This window comes from Molothrus ater, chromosome 17 (genome assembly GCF_012460135.2).
Source record: "Molothrus ater isolate BHLD 08-10-18 breed brown headed cowbird chromosome 17, BPBGC_Mater_1.1, whole genome shotgun sequence".
Lineage (NCBI taxonomy): Eukaryota > Metazoa > Chordata > Aves > Passeriformes > Icteridae > Molothrus > Molothrus ater.
In genome coordinates this window covers 2679618-2695329 of record NC_050494.2, presented here as the reverse complement: position 1 = coordinate 2695329, position 15712 = coordinate 2679618, and the positions used below count along the sequence as shown (strand labels likewise).

Genomic DNA, 15712 nt, shown 5'->3' with positions numbered 1-15712 from the left:
CCTCCAGCTCCCCTTCTCTCTGGGAAGGGGCAGAGGTTTTCAGCAGTGCTCAGGCAGCTCTTGAGGTTTTTGGGGGATGCTGCCACACCCTGGGCTTTTAGGGACAGAAATTGCCTCCCCTGTGGTGGTGATGCTCTGGGCAAAGCCTGGGAGCAAGTGAGGCAGAGCTGGAGTTCAGCCCTATCCTCAGTGATTCCTTTGGCTTTATAGCTCAGTGTGTTGTTTTCTGAGCTTTGTATAAATGATCCTGTTTTATGTGAGCACAGAGCAGCCTGCAGGGTGCTGTCCCAGCTGGCTGCCACTGCCAGCCCTGTGCCCCCCAGGGATGCCCCCTGCCCACACCTTGGCTTGAACAGAGCATTTTGATCTCCAGGCTGCTGCAAACATTAATCCAGTGGTGAAAAAAACCCAAAACTGAGGGGTGAACCCTACATGGGGCTGGGGAGGCAGCTCAGGAATCCCAAACCAGGGCCTGCTGCAGGGCTGCCTCTGTCTGACCCCCCTGGCAGTGCCCTGGCACAGCCTGTCCCTTCCTGATGGTGCTGCTGTGGCTGCACCATCCCTGCAGCCCTTGTTTGTCATCCCAGGGCCAGGAGTGTGGCCCTGCAGCTGCCCCTGCCCAGGGCTGAGCCACTTCTGCTGCCCCATGGTCCCAGCAAATCCTGGCTTTGGCCAGGGCAAGCAGCAGGGATTGGTAATCAGACAAACAATGGGGGGCTTGGGGATGGGGACAGGGACAGGCTCTGCCCCCCACCCCTCATTTGTGTCTGTGTGCTGAGCCTGCCCCGGGCTGGGCTGGCAGGGGCAGCTGCTGTCCCTCCAAGCAGGAGCTTCCCTGCTCCCTGCAGGTTCCTCCTGCCATCAGCCAGGCCAGCCCCTGGCACCCCGACCCAGGCAGCTCCTGCTGGAGCAAAACAAACACCCCAAAACCCTGTGAGCCCTGCTGTGCTGTCACCCCTGGGTCAGAGCCACCCAGCACAGCCCGTTTGGGGTCCCCAGGAGGGAGCTGCACCCCAGGTAATGGTTCTGCTGGAGCAGCACCCACAGGGACTGGGAGAGGAGCCTGGGGTGGCAGCAGGTGCTGGGTGGGTGAGCACTGGGGCTGCAGCCACCCCTGAGCCACACTGGTGCTGAGGACAGGCAGGGCACAAGGATGATGTTCTCCAGGCCAGGATGGGTGGCTGGTTGTGGGATTCTGACCAATCTCATGGCTGCTGCTCAGCTCTAATCACAGTTCTGCTGTGTCTGAGGCCTGCCTTTTGCAGCTTTCCCCAAACCCTCTGATTTGATAGATTCCCACAGCTGGTGTCCCTCCTGTCCCCTGTGCCATCCCACTCCCTCCACACTGCCTGTGACAATGCATTTTTTCCTAGCTCAGCAGAGGCTCTGCTGCTGCAGCACCACCAAGGAAAGCCCCAGAGCCACCCTGGAGCAGGTGGGATCTGCCCCAGCCTTCCCCCCTCACTTATTCCCCCAGCCCAGACCCCTCCCCACTGCCTCAGCTCCACTCCTGGCACCACTGCCCGGTGCCAAGGCTGGGTTTGGGAGCTGAGCAGGGACTGGAGCCTCTCTGGGATGTGCTGGGGACAGGTTCAGCCATGGGCACAGCTGCTGGGGCACAAAGCCAGCCCCAAAGGCACATGCTGCCAGCGTGGCAGGCCATGAGCAGGTACACCTTGCCAGAAGCACTTCAGAAAATATTTTTCCCCTATAAAACACTCTTGCCAATCCATATCAGGCCACCTGGCTCCCTGGGCTGGATGTCACAGCTGGCCAGTGCTGTGTCCCTGCCCACCCCTGGGCAGCTCAGAGCCAGTGAGTGCAAGAGGGACTGAAGGGCCCCGCTGGGATGCTCCCCCAGGGGCAGGGCTGCCACCCCACCCAGAGCCCCCCCAGGCAGCTCAGACACCGGCTTGGGAGCAGGAGAAATAAATAAATTAACATGAAAAGAGCAAAACACTGGCAGGGCCGAGGGCAGGCAGCCCCCGCTGGCCACAGGAGGGAATGGAGGGACAGGGAGGTGACAGAGGTGACAAAGGCTGTGCCCACGTCCTCCCGCATGCTGATGGTGTCCTGGAGACGCTGCCCCGGGTCAGTTGTTGTTCATGATCCACCAGGAAGCTGGGAAGAGAGGGAAAGCAGGGAGCTGAGGGCAGTGTGAGACTGGGAATGGGGATTTGGGGTGGCAGAGATGGGACCTGCGGGTCCCTAAAGCACCCACCCCCACCCTGGGCAGGGAGCCTGGAGAGGGGTGAGCCCCTGGCACTGTGGCAATTCCTGCAGGAGAACACTGAGAATGTGGTCAGTGGCACTGGGAATGTGGTCAGTGGCACTGGCAACTCAGGAGCAGCAGGGTTCAGTCCAAATTAATCCATCTTTTATGGACTATTATTTTCCAAGACCCTGAAGTGATCCCTGAAAGCAAACTGGGGCTGAATTTGGTTCCCAGTCCCCACAGCTGGGTACCCTGGGAATGTCCCCACAGCTGGTCCCATTTCCAAGGGTACCCTGGGAATGGCACATTCCCTGTGCTGGCCTCCCCCTGGCCCAGCTGGGCTGGAACCCCTGGCCCTGAGCTGGGAGCAGCAGCACTTTGCAGAGCAGCTTCAGGGCTCAGGAGAAACACAAAATGAGGCACCAGCTGTATTGGGGCCAGGACTCAGCTCATCTGCTACCTGGGCAGTGTCCCTGCTCCTGGCTGTCCCTACCCTTGGGCAGGGGACAGAGCCCAGCTCACACAGCCAGACCTGCTGGGGACAACAGGTCTCACCCTGAGGCTTGAAGAAGCTCATTTAGGTAACCCCAAAGCCATTTTGGGCTCTGGAGGGAGCCCCAGTGCCCGCTCCTGCCCTGTGCAGCCCATCAGAGCAGGACTGGGGCAGCCTCACCTGGGAACAGCATGGTGGTCAGCAGCTCTGGGGACTCCAGCAGGCTGAGGATGGACTGCTGGAAAGTCTTGCTGCAGCTGGACTGCAAATGGCTGTAAAGCAGGGTGTGGGGTCAGGGGGATGTGGTGCCAGGGCCCTGTGCCCACACAGAGCAGCTTCTGCACCCCCAGCACCAGCCCCTGCTCCCCAAAGCCTTTCTGGGTGTGTTCAGCCCTGTGAGCTGCAGCTGTGCCCCAGGGCACACAGGGCAGGGCAGGGGGACAGGCTGGGCAAGGGAAGGGAGCAGGGGACACCCCGTGTGAGCCCCTCAGCCCTCACGTGGGCACTGCCCCACCTTCTCCACGAGGTCACGTCCTGCCAGAACTCGTACAGGATGAAGCAGGCCTCGTCAGTCAGCTTGCAGGCAGAGACACTGTGGGGACAGAGGGACCCTGAGCCCTGGGCAGGCTGGCATGGCCCTGGCACAGCCCTGGCACGGCCCTGGCACGGCCCTGGCACAGCAGGGCATTGCTGTGCCCATCACTCTCCCCACAAGGCTCCCAAAGCACAGTTTGGGTGCATTCCCAGCTCCAGAGGATCCCAAACCCAAATCCTGCTCCACAGTTCCTGGGTCCAGGAGGCAGAGGAGCTGTACAGCTCTCACACAGCTCTTTGCTGCTGCCCAGGAGCCAGCACCTTCTGTGGTTTATTATTTCTTACTGTATTTTATTATTTCTTACCGTGTTTTATTATTTCTTACTCCTCCCCAGCACTGCCACAGCTCATCCTTCCAGCCCCTTGGAGCAGGTTGGTGTCACCCTTCACATGGGGGGAAACTGAGGCACGGGGGCAGGAGCTGGGCCCACAGCACAGACCCCCAGCTCTCTGCCCCCACAGTGATAATTCCACATTCCCTGGAGAGGCTGGGGCTGCTGGGGGAAGCTCCCTGCAGTGCTGGGGTGCAGGGCCAGGGGAAGCAGCTGTGCTGGGCAGCAGCAGCAGCAATTCCAGCTGAGGCCAAGCCTTTCCTGCAGCTGCTGGAGGGGGCCAAGCCCGGGGGGACAGCACAGAATGCCACCCAGCAGCTCTGGGGCTGTGTGCCCTGCCCCACACGGGGCTCTGTGATGCCCTGCAGGGACCCAGCCCCATGGAATGTCCCCAGGCTCAGCTCCAGCTTTGTGCTCCCATGGAGAGCCAGCCCACACAACAGCACCCTGCTGCCTCCACAAATAACCCTGATGAGAGAAAAAAAACATCCATTCCAAAGGAAAACCCTCCCATTCTCTCCACCACACGTGTCACAGCCAGCATCTTCCTTTTGTTTGGACTGAAAATGTGAATTTGTGCTGTTGAAAGTGAAGAGCTGAGGAAGGACACTTGAAATGGGAACAGCAGGAACATTCCCTGCTGGAGGCAGCCTGGAGTGTCCCGTGGGACAGGGGAGGGAGCAGCTGTGCCATCAGGGCCAGCCTGGCACTGCCATGGCCCTGCAGGGCTCTGGGGCAGCCTTGGCCTCCCCAGGGGCAGCTTCCCACAGGCTCTCCATCAACCAGAGCGCTGCAGGAGCCCTGCCCTTGACCTTCCCACTGCTGCTGAGTCCTGCAGCGCTGCAGGAGCTCCTGCATTCACTCACAGGAACGCAGCACAGCCACAACCCCCCCACTCCTCCGCAGGCACTGGTTCTTACTGGGAACACCTGCAGCAGATGGGACGGCACTGGGGGCACACTGCCTGCCAGGTCCCAGCCCAGCCTCGCCCACAAAACACCCCACACACACCCTTGTGTCCCCCGAGGGGCAAAAACCCGCATTTCTGGGGGGGAACCCCCCAAAACACGCCCAAAATAGCCCGAAAGCAAAGCCCCCACTCACTGCAGGCAGCTGCTGTGGCCGGCCGTGCCCTCGGTGTAGGAGCGGACCGCCCGCCGGAACTGCTCGATGCTGCTCGTGGCCACCGAGATCTGCCTCTTGGCCACCAGGATGTGCTGCCAGGGACAGCACGGGGTCAGGGGCTGTCCCCTCCCATCCCCTGCTCCCCCCCGGTGCCGCCGCAGCGCTGGGGACAGCGGGGACACCAAGCGCTGCTGCCCACCTGGACAGGAGATGCTGCAGATCCCCCCAGAAAGGGGCTCGGGGACCCCTCCCCTGGCTCTGTGGGCACCCTCGGGGCTGGCAGGGGGCACTGCCCGGGGCTGGCAGGGACACGGGGGAGCTGCACTTGTCCCCTGGATGGACCCAGCCCGGGAGCCCAGGCTGCTCCATCAGCGGGGAACAGCAGAGCTGCCAGGATGGACAGCGGGGGACAGGGGGCACTGCACACCAGGGACAGGGACAGGGACAGGGACAGAGATGGGGATGGGGATGGGGACAGGGACAGGGAAATAACAGGGGCAGGGACAGGGACAGGGATGGGGACAGGGATGGGGACAGGGACAGGACAGGGACAGGGATAGGGACAGGGATGGGGACAGGGATGGGGACAGGGATGGGGACAGGGACAGGGATAGGGATAGGGATGGGGACGGGGATGGGGACGGGGATGGGGATGGGGATGGGGACAGGAAAATGACAGGGACAGGGGCAGGGACGAGGATGGGGACAGGGACAGGGATGGGGACAGGGATGGGGACAGGGATGGGGATGGGGATGGGGATGGGGACAGGAAAATGACAGGGACAGGGGCAGGGACGAGGATGGGGACAGGGATAGGGATGGGGACAGGGACAGGGAAATGACAGGGGCAGGGACAGGGACTCACTGCATCCTGTCCCTTGCACATGGCTTCCTCCTTCAGCGGCTCCAGGCGGGGGCTCTGCATTAGCAACAGGGAAAAACAAGATTTACCAGGAAAACCAGAGTTACTGGGATAAACCAGAGTTACTGGGTAAAACCAGAGTTACTGGGTAGAACCAGAGTCACTGGGAGGGCTCTGCAGCAGGAGTGGCCCGGGGACAGCTGGGGACCACCCCAGGGACACTCCCTGTGGCACCTGGGCAGAGCAGGCTGTGCCCTGCACACCTGTGGGGTCACTGGGGCCTGGGGGAGTCCTCAGCCCCCCGGGGAAGGCAGGACAGGGTCAGCAGAGCTGGGGGCAAGGGCATGCAGGGCTGGGGCAGCTCTGTGACAATGCCAGGGCTGGAGCGCGCGCTGGCACTGATGGGAGGGGGGTCCCAGCACTGACGTGGCCGTGCCCAGGCGTGGGGCAGCCCCAGCACCCCCTGGGCACACACCTTGCACTCCAGCTTCTCAATGAGCTGCTGGAGCCTGTTGATCTGAGCCATCCACTGGCTGTTGTCTTCGACACAAACACCTGCAGGGCAAAGGGCACAGAGGTGTCACCCAAAAACAGCTCAGTTTTGTCACAGCCAAAGCTTGCTTAAGACCCAAACACCACAAAATCTTCTAAACCTCTCATCCAAAAAACTTAATTTTTTTCTACTGCCCAAGAGACACAGCATCCCCCAGAAGCTCCAGCTGGCACCTGGGTGAGATGCTCCAGGCTCCATCCTGGAGGAGCCCTCACTGCCCAGTGCTGCTGGAGATGTGGCACTTGGGCACACAGCTTAGAGGTGGCCTTGGTAGTGCTGGGGAATGGCTGGACTCAACCTTGGAGATCTTTTCCCACCTTACTGTGATTCTGTGCTGGTCCCACACCCCCTCCAGGCTCCAGCAGGACACAAAGAACTGAGGAACAGCAGGTACCTGTTGTCAGCATCCCAGAGTAGGGGTCTGTTGGGGACAGACAGACGTTCTTCTGTCCCCTGCGCCCACAGCGCCTCCCTGCCCTCAGGCCAACCGAAGTCTCCGACTTCTTGATCTCCTTTCTGGAATTAAAACAAAAAAAATCAAAAGGAGGGGTTGAAGCCATTCCTAGAGGTGTCAGCTCAGCACTGGGCTGGGAAAAGGGCTCCTGGCTCTCTGTCCCAGTGAGGAGCGGGACTGGGGACAGAGGCTGGGCATGTTCCACCCGGTACCTCTTGTGTTCCACCCGGTACCTCTCCCATCCCACCCCAGTACCTCTCCCATCCCATCCTGTCCCACCTCTCCCATCCCATCCCATCCCATCCCATCCCATCCCATCCCATCCCATCCCATTCCAGTACCTTTCCCACCCTAGTACCTCTCCTTTCCTGTCCCACCCCAGTACCTCTCCCACCCCACCCTGTCCCACCCCGGTACCTCTCCTCTCCTTGCCCACCCCAGTACCTGTCCTGTCCCACCCCAGCACCTCTTCCATCCCACCTCACTACCTCTCCCACCCCGGTACCTCCCTCATCCCGCCCCAGTACCTCTTGTGTCCCACCCCAGTACCTCTCCCATCCCATCCCATCCCATCCCATCCCCGTACCTCTCCCATCCCACCCTGTTCCACCACTCCCATTCCACCCTGATATCTCTCCTGCCCCAGTACTTCTCCCATCCCACCCTGGTACCTCTCCTGTCCTACCCTGGAACCTCTCGTGTCCCACCCCAGTACCTCTCTTCTCCCATCCCATCCCATCCCATCCCATCCCATCCCATCCCATCCCATCCCATCCCATCCCATCCCATCCCATCCCATCCCATCCCATCCCGGTACCTCTCCCGTCCCGCCTGCTCCTCCACAGTGTCCACAGCGCACTCGAGGGACGCCTGCAGGGACTGCAGCTGGTGCATGGTTTCCCGCAGCAGGAACCGCGTCAGGAACTGCTCCATCTTGGAGGCTGTCTCGTACCTCTGGGGAGAGGGGACAGGATCTGTTAGATCTGCCTCTGTGCAGGGGCAGCAGAGCCATATTTAAGGGGCTGTCCCTTAAATAAAGCAAACGAGGTTTATTTTTTATCAAATTTTAATTATCCCCACAAGTGACACTTGGGGGTAGAAGTGAGGCTGTGGGGCAGAAGAACCCCCGGGCTGCATTGCTGTGAGATCACAGCAGGGCACACAGCCATGGTTCCATGGGCACTCCTGCCCAGCACCCACAGCCCAGCCCTGCCAGCCCTGGCCCAGCACTGCCAGCTCCAGGAGGGCACATGGACACGAGCCACAAGGTCAGGGTCACTGTCAGGGACAGCCCCCAGCCCCAGGGAGGGCCCCACAGCATCCCCTGTGCCCCCTGCTCACACACTGCTCTGCTCACTGCAGGGCTTGGGGACAAGGCTGGGAGCCTGTGGTGGCCTCTGGGTGCTGGCAGCTCCTCCAGGGACCCCCCAGCACTGGCAGGCCCAGGCAGGGCTGGCTTTGTGCCCTCTCTGCCCAGGGAAACAGTGCCAGCCTGTCTGCTCCCATGAGACACTCCCTGAGGAATTTCTGATGGGTGATGTAAAAGTGCATCCAGAGGGGCATGTGAGACGCTTGGGGGAGAACAAATCACAGAATCACAGAATCACAGAATCACGGAATAATGAGGTTGGAAAAGACCTCTAAGATCATTGAGTCCAGCCTATGCCCTAACACCTCAACCAGACCATGGCCAGTGTTTTTTTAAACACACCCAGAGATGGTGATTCTACCACCTCCCTGGGAAGAGCATTCCAGTATTTATTATTCTTTTGGTGAAAAATTTCTTCCTAATATCCAACCTACACCTTCCCTGACCTAGCTTGAGACTGTGTCCTCTGAAGGGTCACCTGGGCTGGAGAGTGCCCAAAGAACAGGTCAAGCGGCACACCATGCCACAGGGGCAGGTCTGGGAGGCACAGAGAGCCAGGGAAGGGCCTGGGCACACACAGAGGCACCCCAAACTCCTGCCCTTCTCTGCCAGCTGGGATCACAGATCCTCTCAGCTCCTCTCCATGTGCTATGGGCTCTGCTGGCAGCAGCATTCACAGAATCTGTGGATGTTAAGGGATTGGAATGGACCTCAGAGATCATCCAGTTCCAATCCCCCCCTGCCATGGCAGGGACACCTCCCACTGTCCCAGGCTGCTCCAAGCCCTGTCCAGCCTGGCCTTGGGCACTGCCAGGGATCCAGGGGCAGCCCCAGCTGCTCTGGGCACCTGTGCCAGGGCCTCCCCACCCTCACGGTAAAGAATTTCTTGCATTTAATATCCAGCATAAATTTCTCCTCTTTCAGTTTGATCCCATTCCCCTTGTCCTGTCACTGCAGTTCCTGACAAAGAATGCTCTCCTGCTTCCCTGTAGCCCCTTCACACCCTGGGAAGGTGCTGGGAGGTCTCCACACAACCTTCTCTCCTCCAGCCTCAACAGCCCCAGCTCTTTCAGCGTCTCTCCAGAGGAGAGGTGCTCCAGTACCCTCAGAAACTCTGTGGCCTCCTTGGGAATGGTTCCAACAGTTCCATGTCCTTCTTGTGCTGGAGATGCCAGAACTGTGCACAGTATTCCAAATGGGGTCTCACAAGAGCAGAGTAGATGAGCAGAGTCACCTCCTTTGACCTTCTGGCCCCTCTCCCTCAGATACAGCCCAGGATTTGGTCCAACCACTCAACCTCCCTGTCCAGTGTTCCCTTGCTTCCTTAAAACCACCTCAAGTTCTCTCCTTGCACTGTCAGAGAACCTCAGGGGATGGAGACAGGGAGGGATGCCCAGCGAGATAGGGAGTGAGGAGGGACAAACCCAGACACCTCTAGAGCAGACACTGTTGTCCCCCAGAGGGGCAGAGCAGGCACCTGAGCCTGCTTTGCCCTCACCAGACCCCTCCTGTCCTGCTGCAGGCTGTTCTTCCATGCCTGTTATCCCTGTGGAGCACCAGCCATGCTGAAGCCCGCGGTGGTCATTGACAGCGGCAGCCGCTTCACCCGGGGCGGCTTTGCAGGCCAGGAGCAGCCCCAGTGCGTGCTGAGGACACTGCTGCCCTGCAGCCTGGGCACCCCCTGGGACCCCTGGCAGCCCTGCAGCCTGGGCACCCCCTGGCAGCCCTGCCCCGGCACGGAGAGCCCACAGTGCTCGGCCCCGCGGCGCTGCCCGCTCAAGTACGGCCTGGTTGAGGACTGGGACGGCATGAGAACCCTGTGGGACCACCTGTTCTGCTGCTGCCTCAAAGTGTCCCCAGAGGAGCACCCGGTGCTGCTGGCCGAGTCCCCGTCCTGCCCTGGCACTGCCCGGGCCAAGGCGGCCGAGGTGCTGATCGAGGGCCTGGGGGTGCCCGCGCTGCACCTGGCCAACACCGGGTTCCTGTCACTCTGCGCCCACGGCAGGGTCACTGGGCTGGCCGTGGAGGCTGGGGCAGGCCTGTCCCATGTCAGCTCCGTCTGGGAGGGCCAGACCCTGAGGAAGGGCACCCGCAGCCTGGGGGTGGCCGGGGATCACCTGTCCAGGCACCTGCACCAGCTGCTGCAGCAGCAGAGCCACACGGAGCCCTCAGCGCTGCAGGCCCTGACGAAGAGGGTGCTGACCCGGCTGAAGGAGCAGTGCTGCTACGTGTCCTTGGACTACGAGGGAGACCTCCAGGAGGAGGGATCCCATCATCCAGCCAGATTCCAGACCCCTGACGGGCACTGGATCACCCTGGGCAAGGAGCGTTTCTGCTGCCCCGAGCCGCTGTTCCGGCCCGAGCTGCTGCAGCTCAGCAGCCCCGGGCTGCACCAGCTGGCCTGGCAGAGCCTGCAGGCCGTGCCTCAGCAGGCCAGGAGACACGTGCTGGGCAACATCGTGCTCTCAGGGGGCTCCTCCATGTTCCCTGGCTTTCCTGAGAGGATGTGCTTGGAGCTGAACCTGCTGTTCCGAGGAGCAGGTGTGCACGTCGAGGTGCTGGCCAGCCCCAGGAGGGCCACGGCAGCCTGGGCTGGGGGCTCCATGGCAGCCTCGCTCACCGCCTTCCAGCACACCTGGATGACAAAGGGAGAGTACCAGGAGCACGGGGCCCAGTATGTGCACACAAAATTCCAGTAGAGAGGTGGCAGCCGTCCCCTGTGTCACTGCAGGAGTGCACACAAAATTCCAGTAGAGAGGTGGCAGCCATCCCCTGTGTCACTGCAGGAGTGCACACAAAATTGCAGCAGAGAGGTGGCAGCCATCCCACTGTGTCACTGAAACACTGCCCTGCCCCTGGGGCAGCTGCAGCAGTGCCTGAGTGGCTCCTGTGCTGCTGCAGGGGTGCAAAGTCAATAAAATGCCCCAGAAGAAGCAAAGTGCTTTTCACTGACACTTCAGGTTATTTCCTGTCCAATAAGAGTGTGTCCCATCGGGGTGGAAAACAATTGGGCCTCATGCTGGGGATCCAGGCCATGCTGACTGCCTGGTCTGGGTATATTTAGGCAATCCTAATGCTCCAGGCTGCATTTCCCAGCTGGAATGGGAGGGACCTTCTCCAGCTGTCAGCACTGCAGGACCCCCAAAGGGAGCCACAGGTGTGGGAGGAAGGAGCTGAGCAGGGCAAGGTCCACAGAGCACCTGCATTGCAGCCACTCCCTGCAGGAGGTGATTCCTCACCTGGCACAGGGAACAGGTCAGCACTGGCTGGGGAAGATGAGCTGAATACCAGGGAACTGCTTTCACTCCTTCAGTTTTGGTCTAAAGGTCATTTGGTGCTGCAGGGAGCCGATTCAGCTCCCTGAGCAGGCATTTCCTCCCCTGGCACTGCCTGCCTGAACTGACTCAGCTGGGCAGATGACTAGAAAGGGATCAGAGGTGGTGAAGGAAGCAGCTGGGGAGCACAGCCCAGCTGTCACAGCAGACTGCTGTCCCCATGGCCAGCCCCGTGCCAGCTCCCCAAGGGACACAGAAACCACAGGAGTCACTGTGAGCTCTGAGAGAGACAGGAGCAGCAGTGGGAGGGCGAGGAAGGAGCCTCCACGTGATGCAGGAGGGCTGGCTGCTCCCCAGGAGCATCCACCAGGAGAAATCCACCCCTTTCCTGGACACAGACAAGGCTGGAGCAGCATCCCTGCCCTCCCTGTGTGTCCTCGTGTGACCCCAAGGCTGCAGCACCCAGAGCTGCCCTCACCCCTCCCAGGCTCCATGAACCATGTCCAAAATAATGTCCAGCAATGCCACCCCATCACTGGGGTCAAATATTTCCAATTCCTGCTGTGTTTCTCTCCAGCACGCTGAGGATCTGGAATTCCAGAAGCTCTGCACAGAAGGATTTCCTTGTAACCCTTCCACTGCTGGTGCCAAAGAAAGGGAGCAGTGGGGAGGCTCCTGAGCCCCTCGTGGTTCTCTGGTTGCTCTGTGCCAGTCCAGGAGCTGTGCCTGGATGGGAAAGGAGGGGAAGGGAAGGGAATGTAAGAGAAGGGGAGAGAGTGGAGAGGATGGATGCTCATCCCCCAAGCTCTGGGCTCATGCTGGAGCCAGCAAAGGATGGTCACAGCCCCCTACCCCCAGCACTGGGGGCCAGAGGGATGGGGGTTTCATCCCTGCTGGAAAATGAATCTCATTTTCCTGCCTCAGGAAGAGGATGGCAGCCACACTGACAAGATGCAGCCACAGCAAACTGAGTTCCAGCTCTGCATCTCCAGCCTCTCCCAGCCAAGCATCCCACGTGTTCCCACAAATCCTTCTGTGCCCACAACCCCAAAAATGGAGAGCCCAGGGCTGGGGATCCCTGCCCACCGTTCCCCTCCTCATCTCAGGGTGTGCAGGCACTGAAAGCTCTCCCAGCACTGCCTCTCTGTGCCTGCCCAGCTCCTGCCAGCCTGGACCCACTCCCTGCTTGAAGGGAAACAAAGACACTCCAGCCTCCCCAGGACACACCTGGAGGGAGAGAGTGCCCAGGGGGCACAGCAGGAACATTATTCACCCACCACAGAGCCCTGCACAGTCTGTTCTGATGCCTCAGGTTTAGCTTTTATATTTCTCAGATTCTGTGCTGCTTTAATGTGTAATTCTGAGCTTCATATCAGAGCAGGGAGACAAAACAATTCCTGCTCCAGCTGGGCACCAAGGATAAATGATCCAAATCTCAGCCCCAAGAGCACAAACCCCGTGGGCTGGAGAGAGAAAAACAAGCAGGGTGGGACTGCAGGGGCTAAAGCTGGAATGGGACAATGAACTGCAAGATGCAAATGGAGCAGAACTGATCCCAGGCAGAGACCCCGTGCCCGGCCATGCATTTTGGGGCCATTTTGGTTCATCTTGGGTGCAGCCCTGGCTGGGCTCTTGTGCTGCCCAAGGTGGATCCATTGAGGAGATCCTTTGAATAAATCCCTGCTTTATTCTTTAGCTCTGTCCAGCCTCTGCTCTAGGGCAGCCCTCACAAGGCACCAATTTCAGTGCCCAAAATCCAAACCCAAGCCCTGTCATGCCTCTGGCACCTCCCAGGGCCCTTCCCCCAGCATCAGCCAAATGAGGTGTGCTCCCATCTCTGAGGTGTCCTTCCAGCCTGGGCACACAAACACTTCCCCTGGCCTGGGGCTTGGAGGCTTCTCCCCAAGCACATCACTCCCCTTCCTGTGGGAATTTATTTAGGTTAGTAATTTTATTTTTTGGGGGTACTGGGCTAGTACAATTGCACTACAAACCTGAGTTTCTGCATATAGGTGATGGGGAGTAACATTTAATTATGGAATTTTTTTAGTACTGAAACTCAGTACAAAATTTTATTGTTAAAGTAGAATATTGTTATTGTACTGTTAAAAATAAAATAAAAATTTTTAAAACACTTCTCAGTTGCCCCATCTCTGGGTCAGAAAAGAGCATAATCTGGCACCTTCCCAGGGCCAGGTTCTGGGAGAAGCACCAACCCTTCATCCCAGCACTCCTCATCCTCTCAGCTCCCACCCTGAATGCCCCAAGCCCCACATCCCCCATGGATGGAGTTTTATGGCAGGGACAGAGCTGCTCTCACCAACAGCACATTCCACCTGCCCTGAGTCCCACAGCTCACCCAGGGCAGCCCCTGCACCCTGAGAGGAACAGCAGATTTGTGTTTCCAAACAAGCTGTGGGTCTGCTGGTAGATAAACAATGAAAGAAACAATGGGAAGGATTCCACTGATTCATGAATGGAAGAAGATATTTGCCTTTACAAATAAACTTTAGGTTTGCTGATAAATGAAATTGAATATTGAAAGATGAAAGAAACAATGGAGAAGAAAATCCCCTAAATTCCATAAGAATTAAAAATTAAAAGGGAGGGTTATACATTAGAGGGAAATCTTTGGTATCAGGAGTTCTGGGAAATCTGTACCTCCCAAGTACCTCAGCCAATGGGGAAAGAGAGAAGGGAGATGTGGCTGGGAAACTGGGATAAAAAGGAGGCTGAGTCCTCCAAAAATTAGAGAGACCCAAGAGGAATGCCCCATGGCCTCTCCCTTTATTCCAATAAGTAAAAGGACTCCTCTGTCTCCTTTTTGGACATAAACCTCTGGTATTTGTGAATGAATTTTCCTACCAGCCCCAAACACAGAGGCACAGGCAGCAGTGTGGGGTGGCAGCCCCCAGTCCCCCCTGGCAGCCCAGGGCAGGCTGTGCCAGGAGGGGACATGGCAGCAGTGCCAGCTGCCTCATCAAACCCAGCACACCCAGGGGAACGTGCTGGAGACAGGATGGAAATAACCATCCCCAGGAGAGCTCCAAATGCTGCTCTACATTGCAGCAGCAATTTGGGAAAATTTGTGCCGGGGGAGAGAAAGAACCTAAAATTCGGTCCCCACTGCACTCCTCATTTTGGGGCAAAAACCCAAAATCCTCTCATCAGATATTGCACAGAGGTCAAACCCTCTTATCAATAAACTCAGCAAGCACAGCATTTCTGCTCATGGCAAAGCCCTGTGGCTGGGAGTCACAAAGGAAATAACTCAGCAAGCTCAAGACAAGGAATTTTGGTCCTGCACTGGTATTTCAGCTCTGTTTACCCAGATGAAAATCACCAAGTTTCCAGGAGCTGCTATAATTCTGCTTTTGAGGGGTTTCAGTGATTTCTTATGATGATATTTAAGCTCAGGACAGAATGGAATGGGTGGCCACATAATTCCTGTCAAAGGGTCAATGAGGCTGCCTAGCCTGGAGAGGTATTGATGTGAGGGTTTGCAGTGTTTGCACACTGAGGAATGGAAAGATTTCAGCATTCAGACCCCCTGTGAGAAACATCAGGCTGTTTTCTGAGCTATTTCCTCTGTTCACCTCCTATCCCTACACAATTATATTGCAAACATGAAGTTCAGCCACAAAATAAGGTGTAATTAGCACACTACAGCACAGCTACCAAGTTATATTTTACAAATAAGTGGGAATGACAGAATGTGAAGGAAAAACCCTCTTTTTTGACAAGGCAAATTTTCTTCAGCAGGTTCCTAGTGAGGGAGGGTGGAGGCATGGGAACCCCTAATGGTTTGGTTTCCTCCTGCTGACCTGTAGATCCATAAAAACAACCGGGAGCAGGTTTGCTGCTCACACACACACACAGAGCTTCCTGAAGTGTGGGATTAATAGAAAATTCTTAAAATCTGACAGAAGGCTCACATAGTACATATTTGTATGCAAACATTGAGATAAGAAATGTTAACTTATAAATATTATAGAATAAGATAGATATTGTTGAGAGAGAGATGAAACTACAAATAAGTTTTAAAAGTGTTAGTATAAGTATAAACTGTATAAGTATATATTTTATATATATAAGTATATATGAAAATATATATTGTATATATTATACTATATATTTTATATATTATATATACTATATATTATCTAAAATTTATATATTATATATAAAATATATATTATTATACTCTATATTAATATAGTATATTATTATATATACTATATAGACACTATACCTATTGTATATAGTATATATAAAAATATATAGTATAGAAAAAGATAAAGTATATATACACTATACATATAATGTATATATACTATATATACATATTAAAAAGTATATATAAAGTATATATATTTAAGTATAAGTATAGTATATAATAAGTTTTTAAATATATATATTTTATATATATATTTCATATAT

General features: G+C 56.7%; 2 protein-coding genes across 2 annotated transcripts in view; one reads left to right on the top strand and one right to left on the bottom strand.

Moving 5' to 3' along the window:
- Nucleotides 1-1913: 1913 nt before the first annotated feature.
- Nucleotides 1914-15712, bottom strand: part of NECAB3 (N-terminal EF-hand calcium binding protein 3) — a 31577-nt gene continuing 17778 nt past the window's right edge. Inside the window, exons 6-13 of the mRNA XM_036395747.2 lie at nucleotides 7446-7582; nucleotides 6569-6690; nucleotides 6097-6176; nucleotides 5625-5678; nucleotides 4739-4851; nucleotides 3223-3300; nucleotides 2889-2980; nucleotides 1914-2121 (exon numbers count right to left, since the gene is read on the bottom strand). Coding sequence (XP_036251640.1) covers nucleotides 2093-2121; nucleotides 2889-2980; nucleotides 3223-3300; nucleotides 4739-4851; nucleotides 5625-5678; nucleotides 6097-6176; nucleotides 6569-6690; nucleotides 7446-7582 — 705 coding nt within the window. The 3' untranslated portion in view covers nucleotides 1914-2092. The remainder of the gene's footprint in view (nucleotides 2122-2888; nucleotides 2981-3222; nucleotides 3301-4738; nucleotides 4852-5624; nucleotides 5679-6096; nucleotides 6177-6568; nucleotides 6691-7445; nucleotides 7583-15712) is intronic.
- ACTL10 (actin like 10) lies at nucleotides 9560-10696 on the top strand. The gene has a single exon (XM_054516667.1). The coding sequence runs from the start codon at nucleotides 9560-9562 to the stop codon at nucleotides 10694-10696; it is 1137 nt and encodes a 378-aa protein (XP_054372642.1).

Coding starts and splice junctions, on each gene's coding strand:
- ACTL10 (XM_054516667.1), top strand. CDS start 9,560: ATGCTGAAGCCCGCGGTGGTCATTGACAGCGGCAGCCGCTTCACCCGG.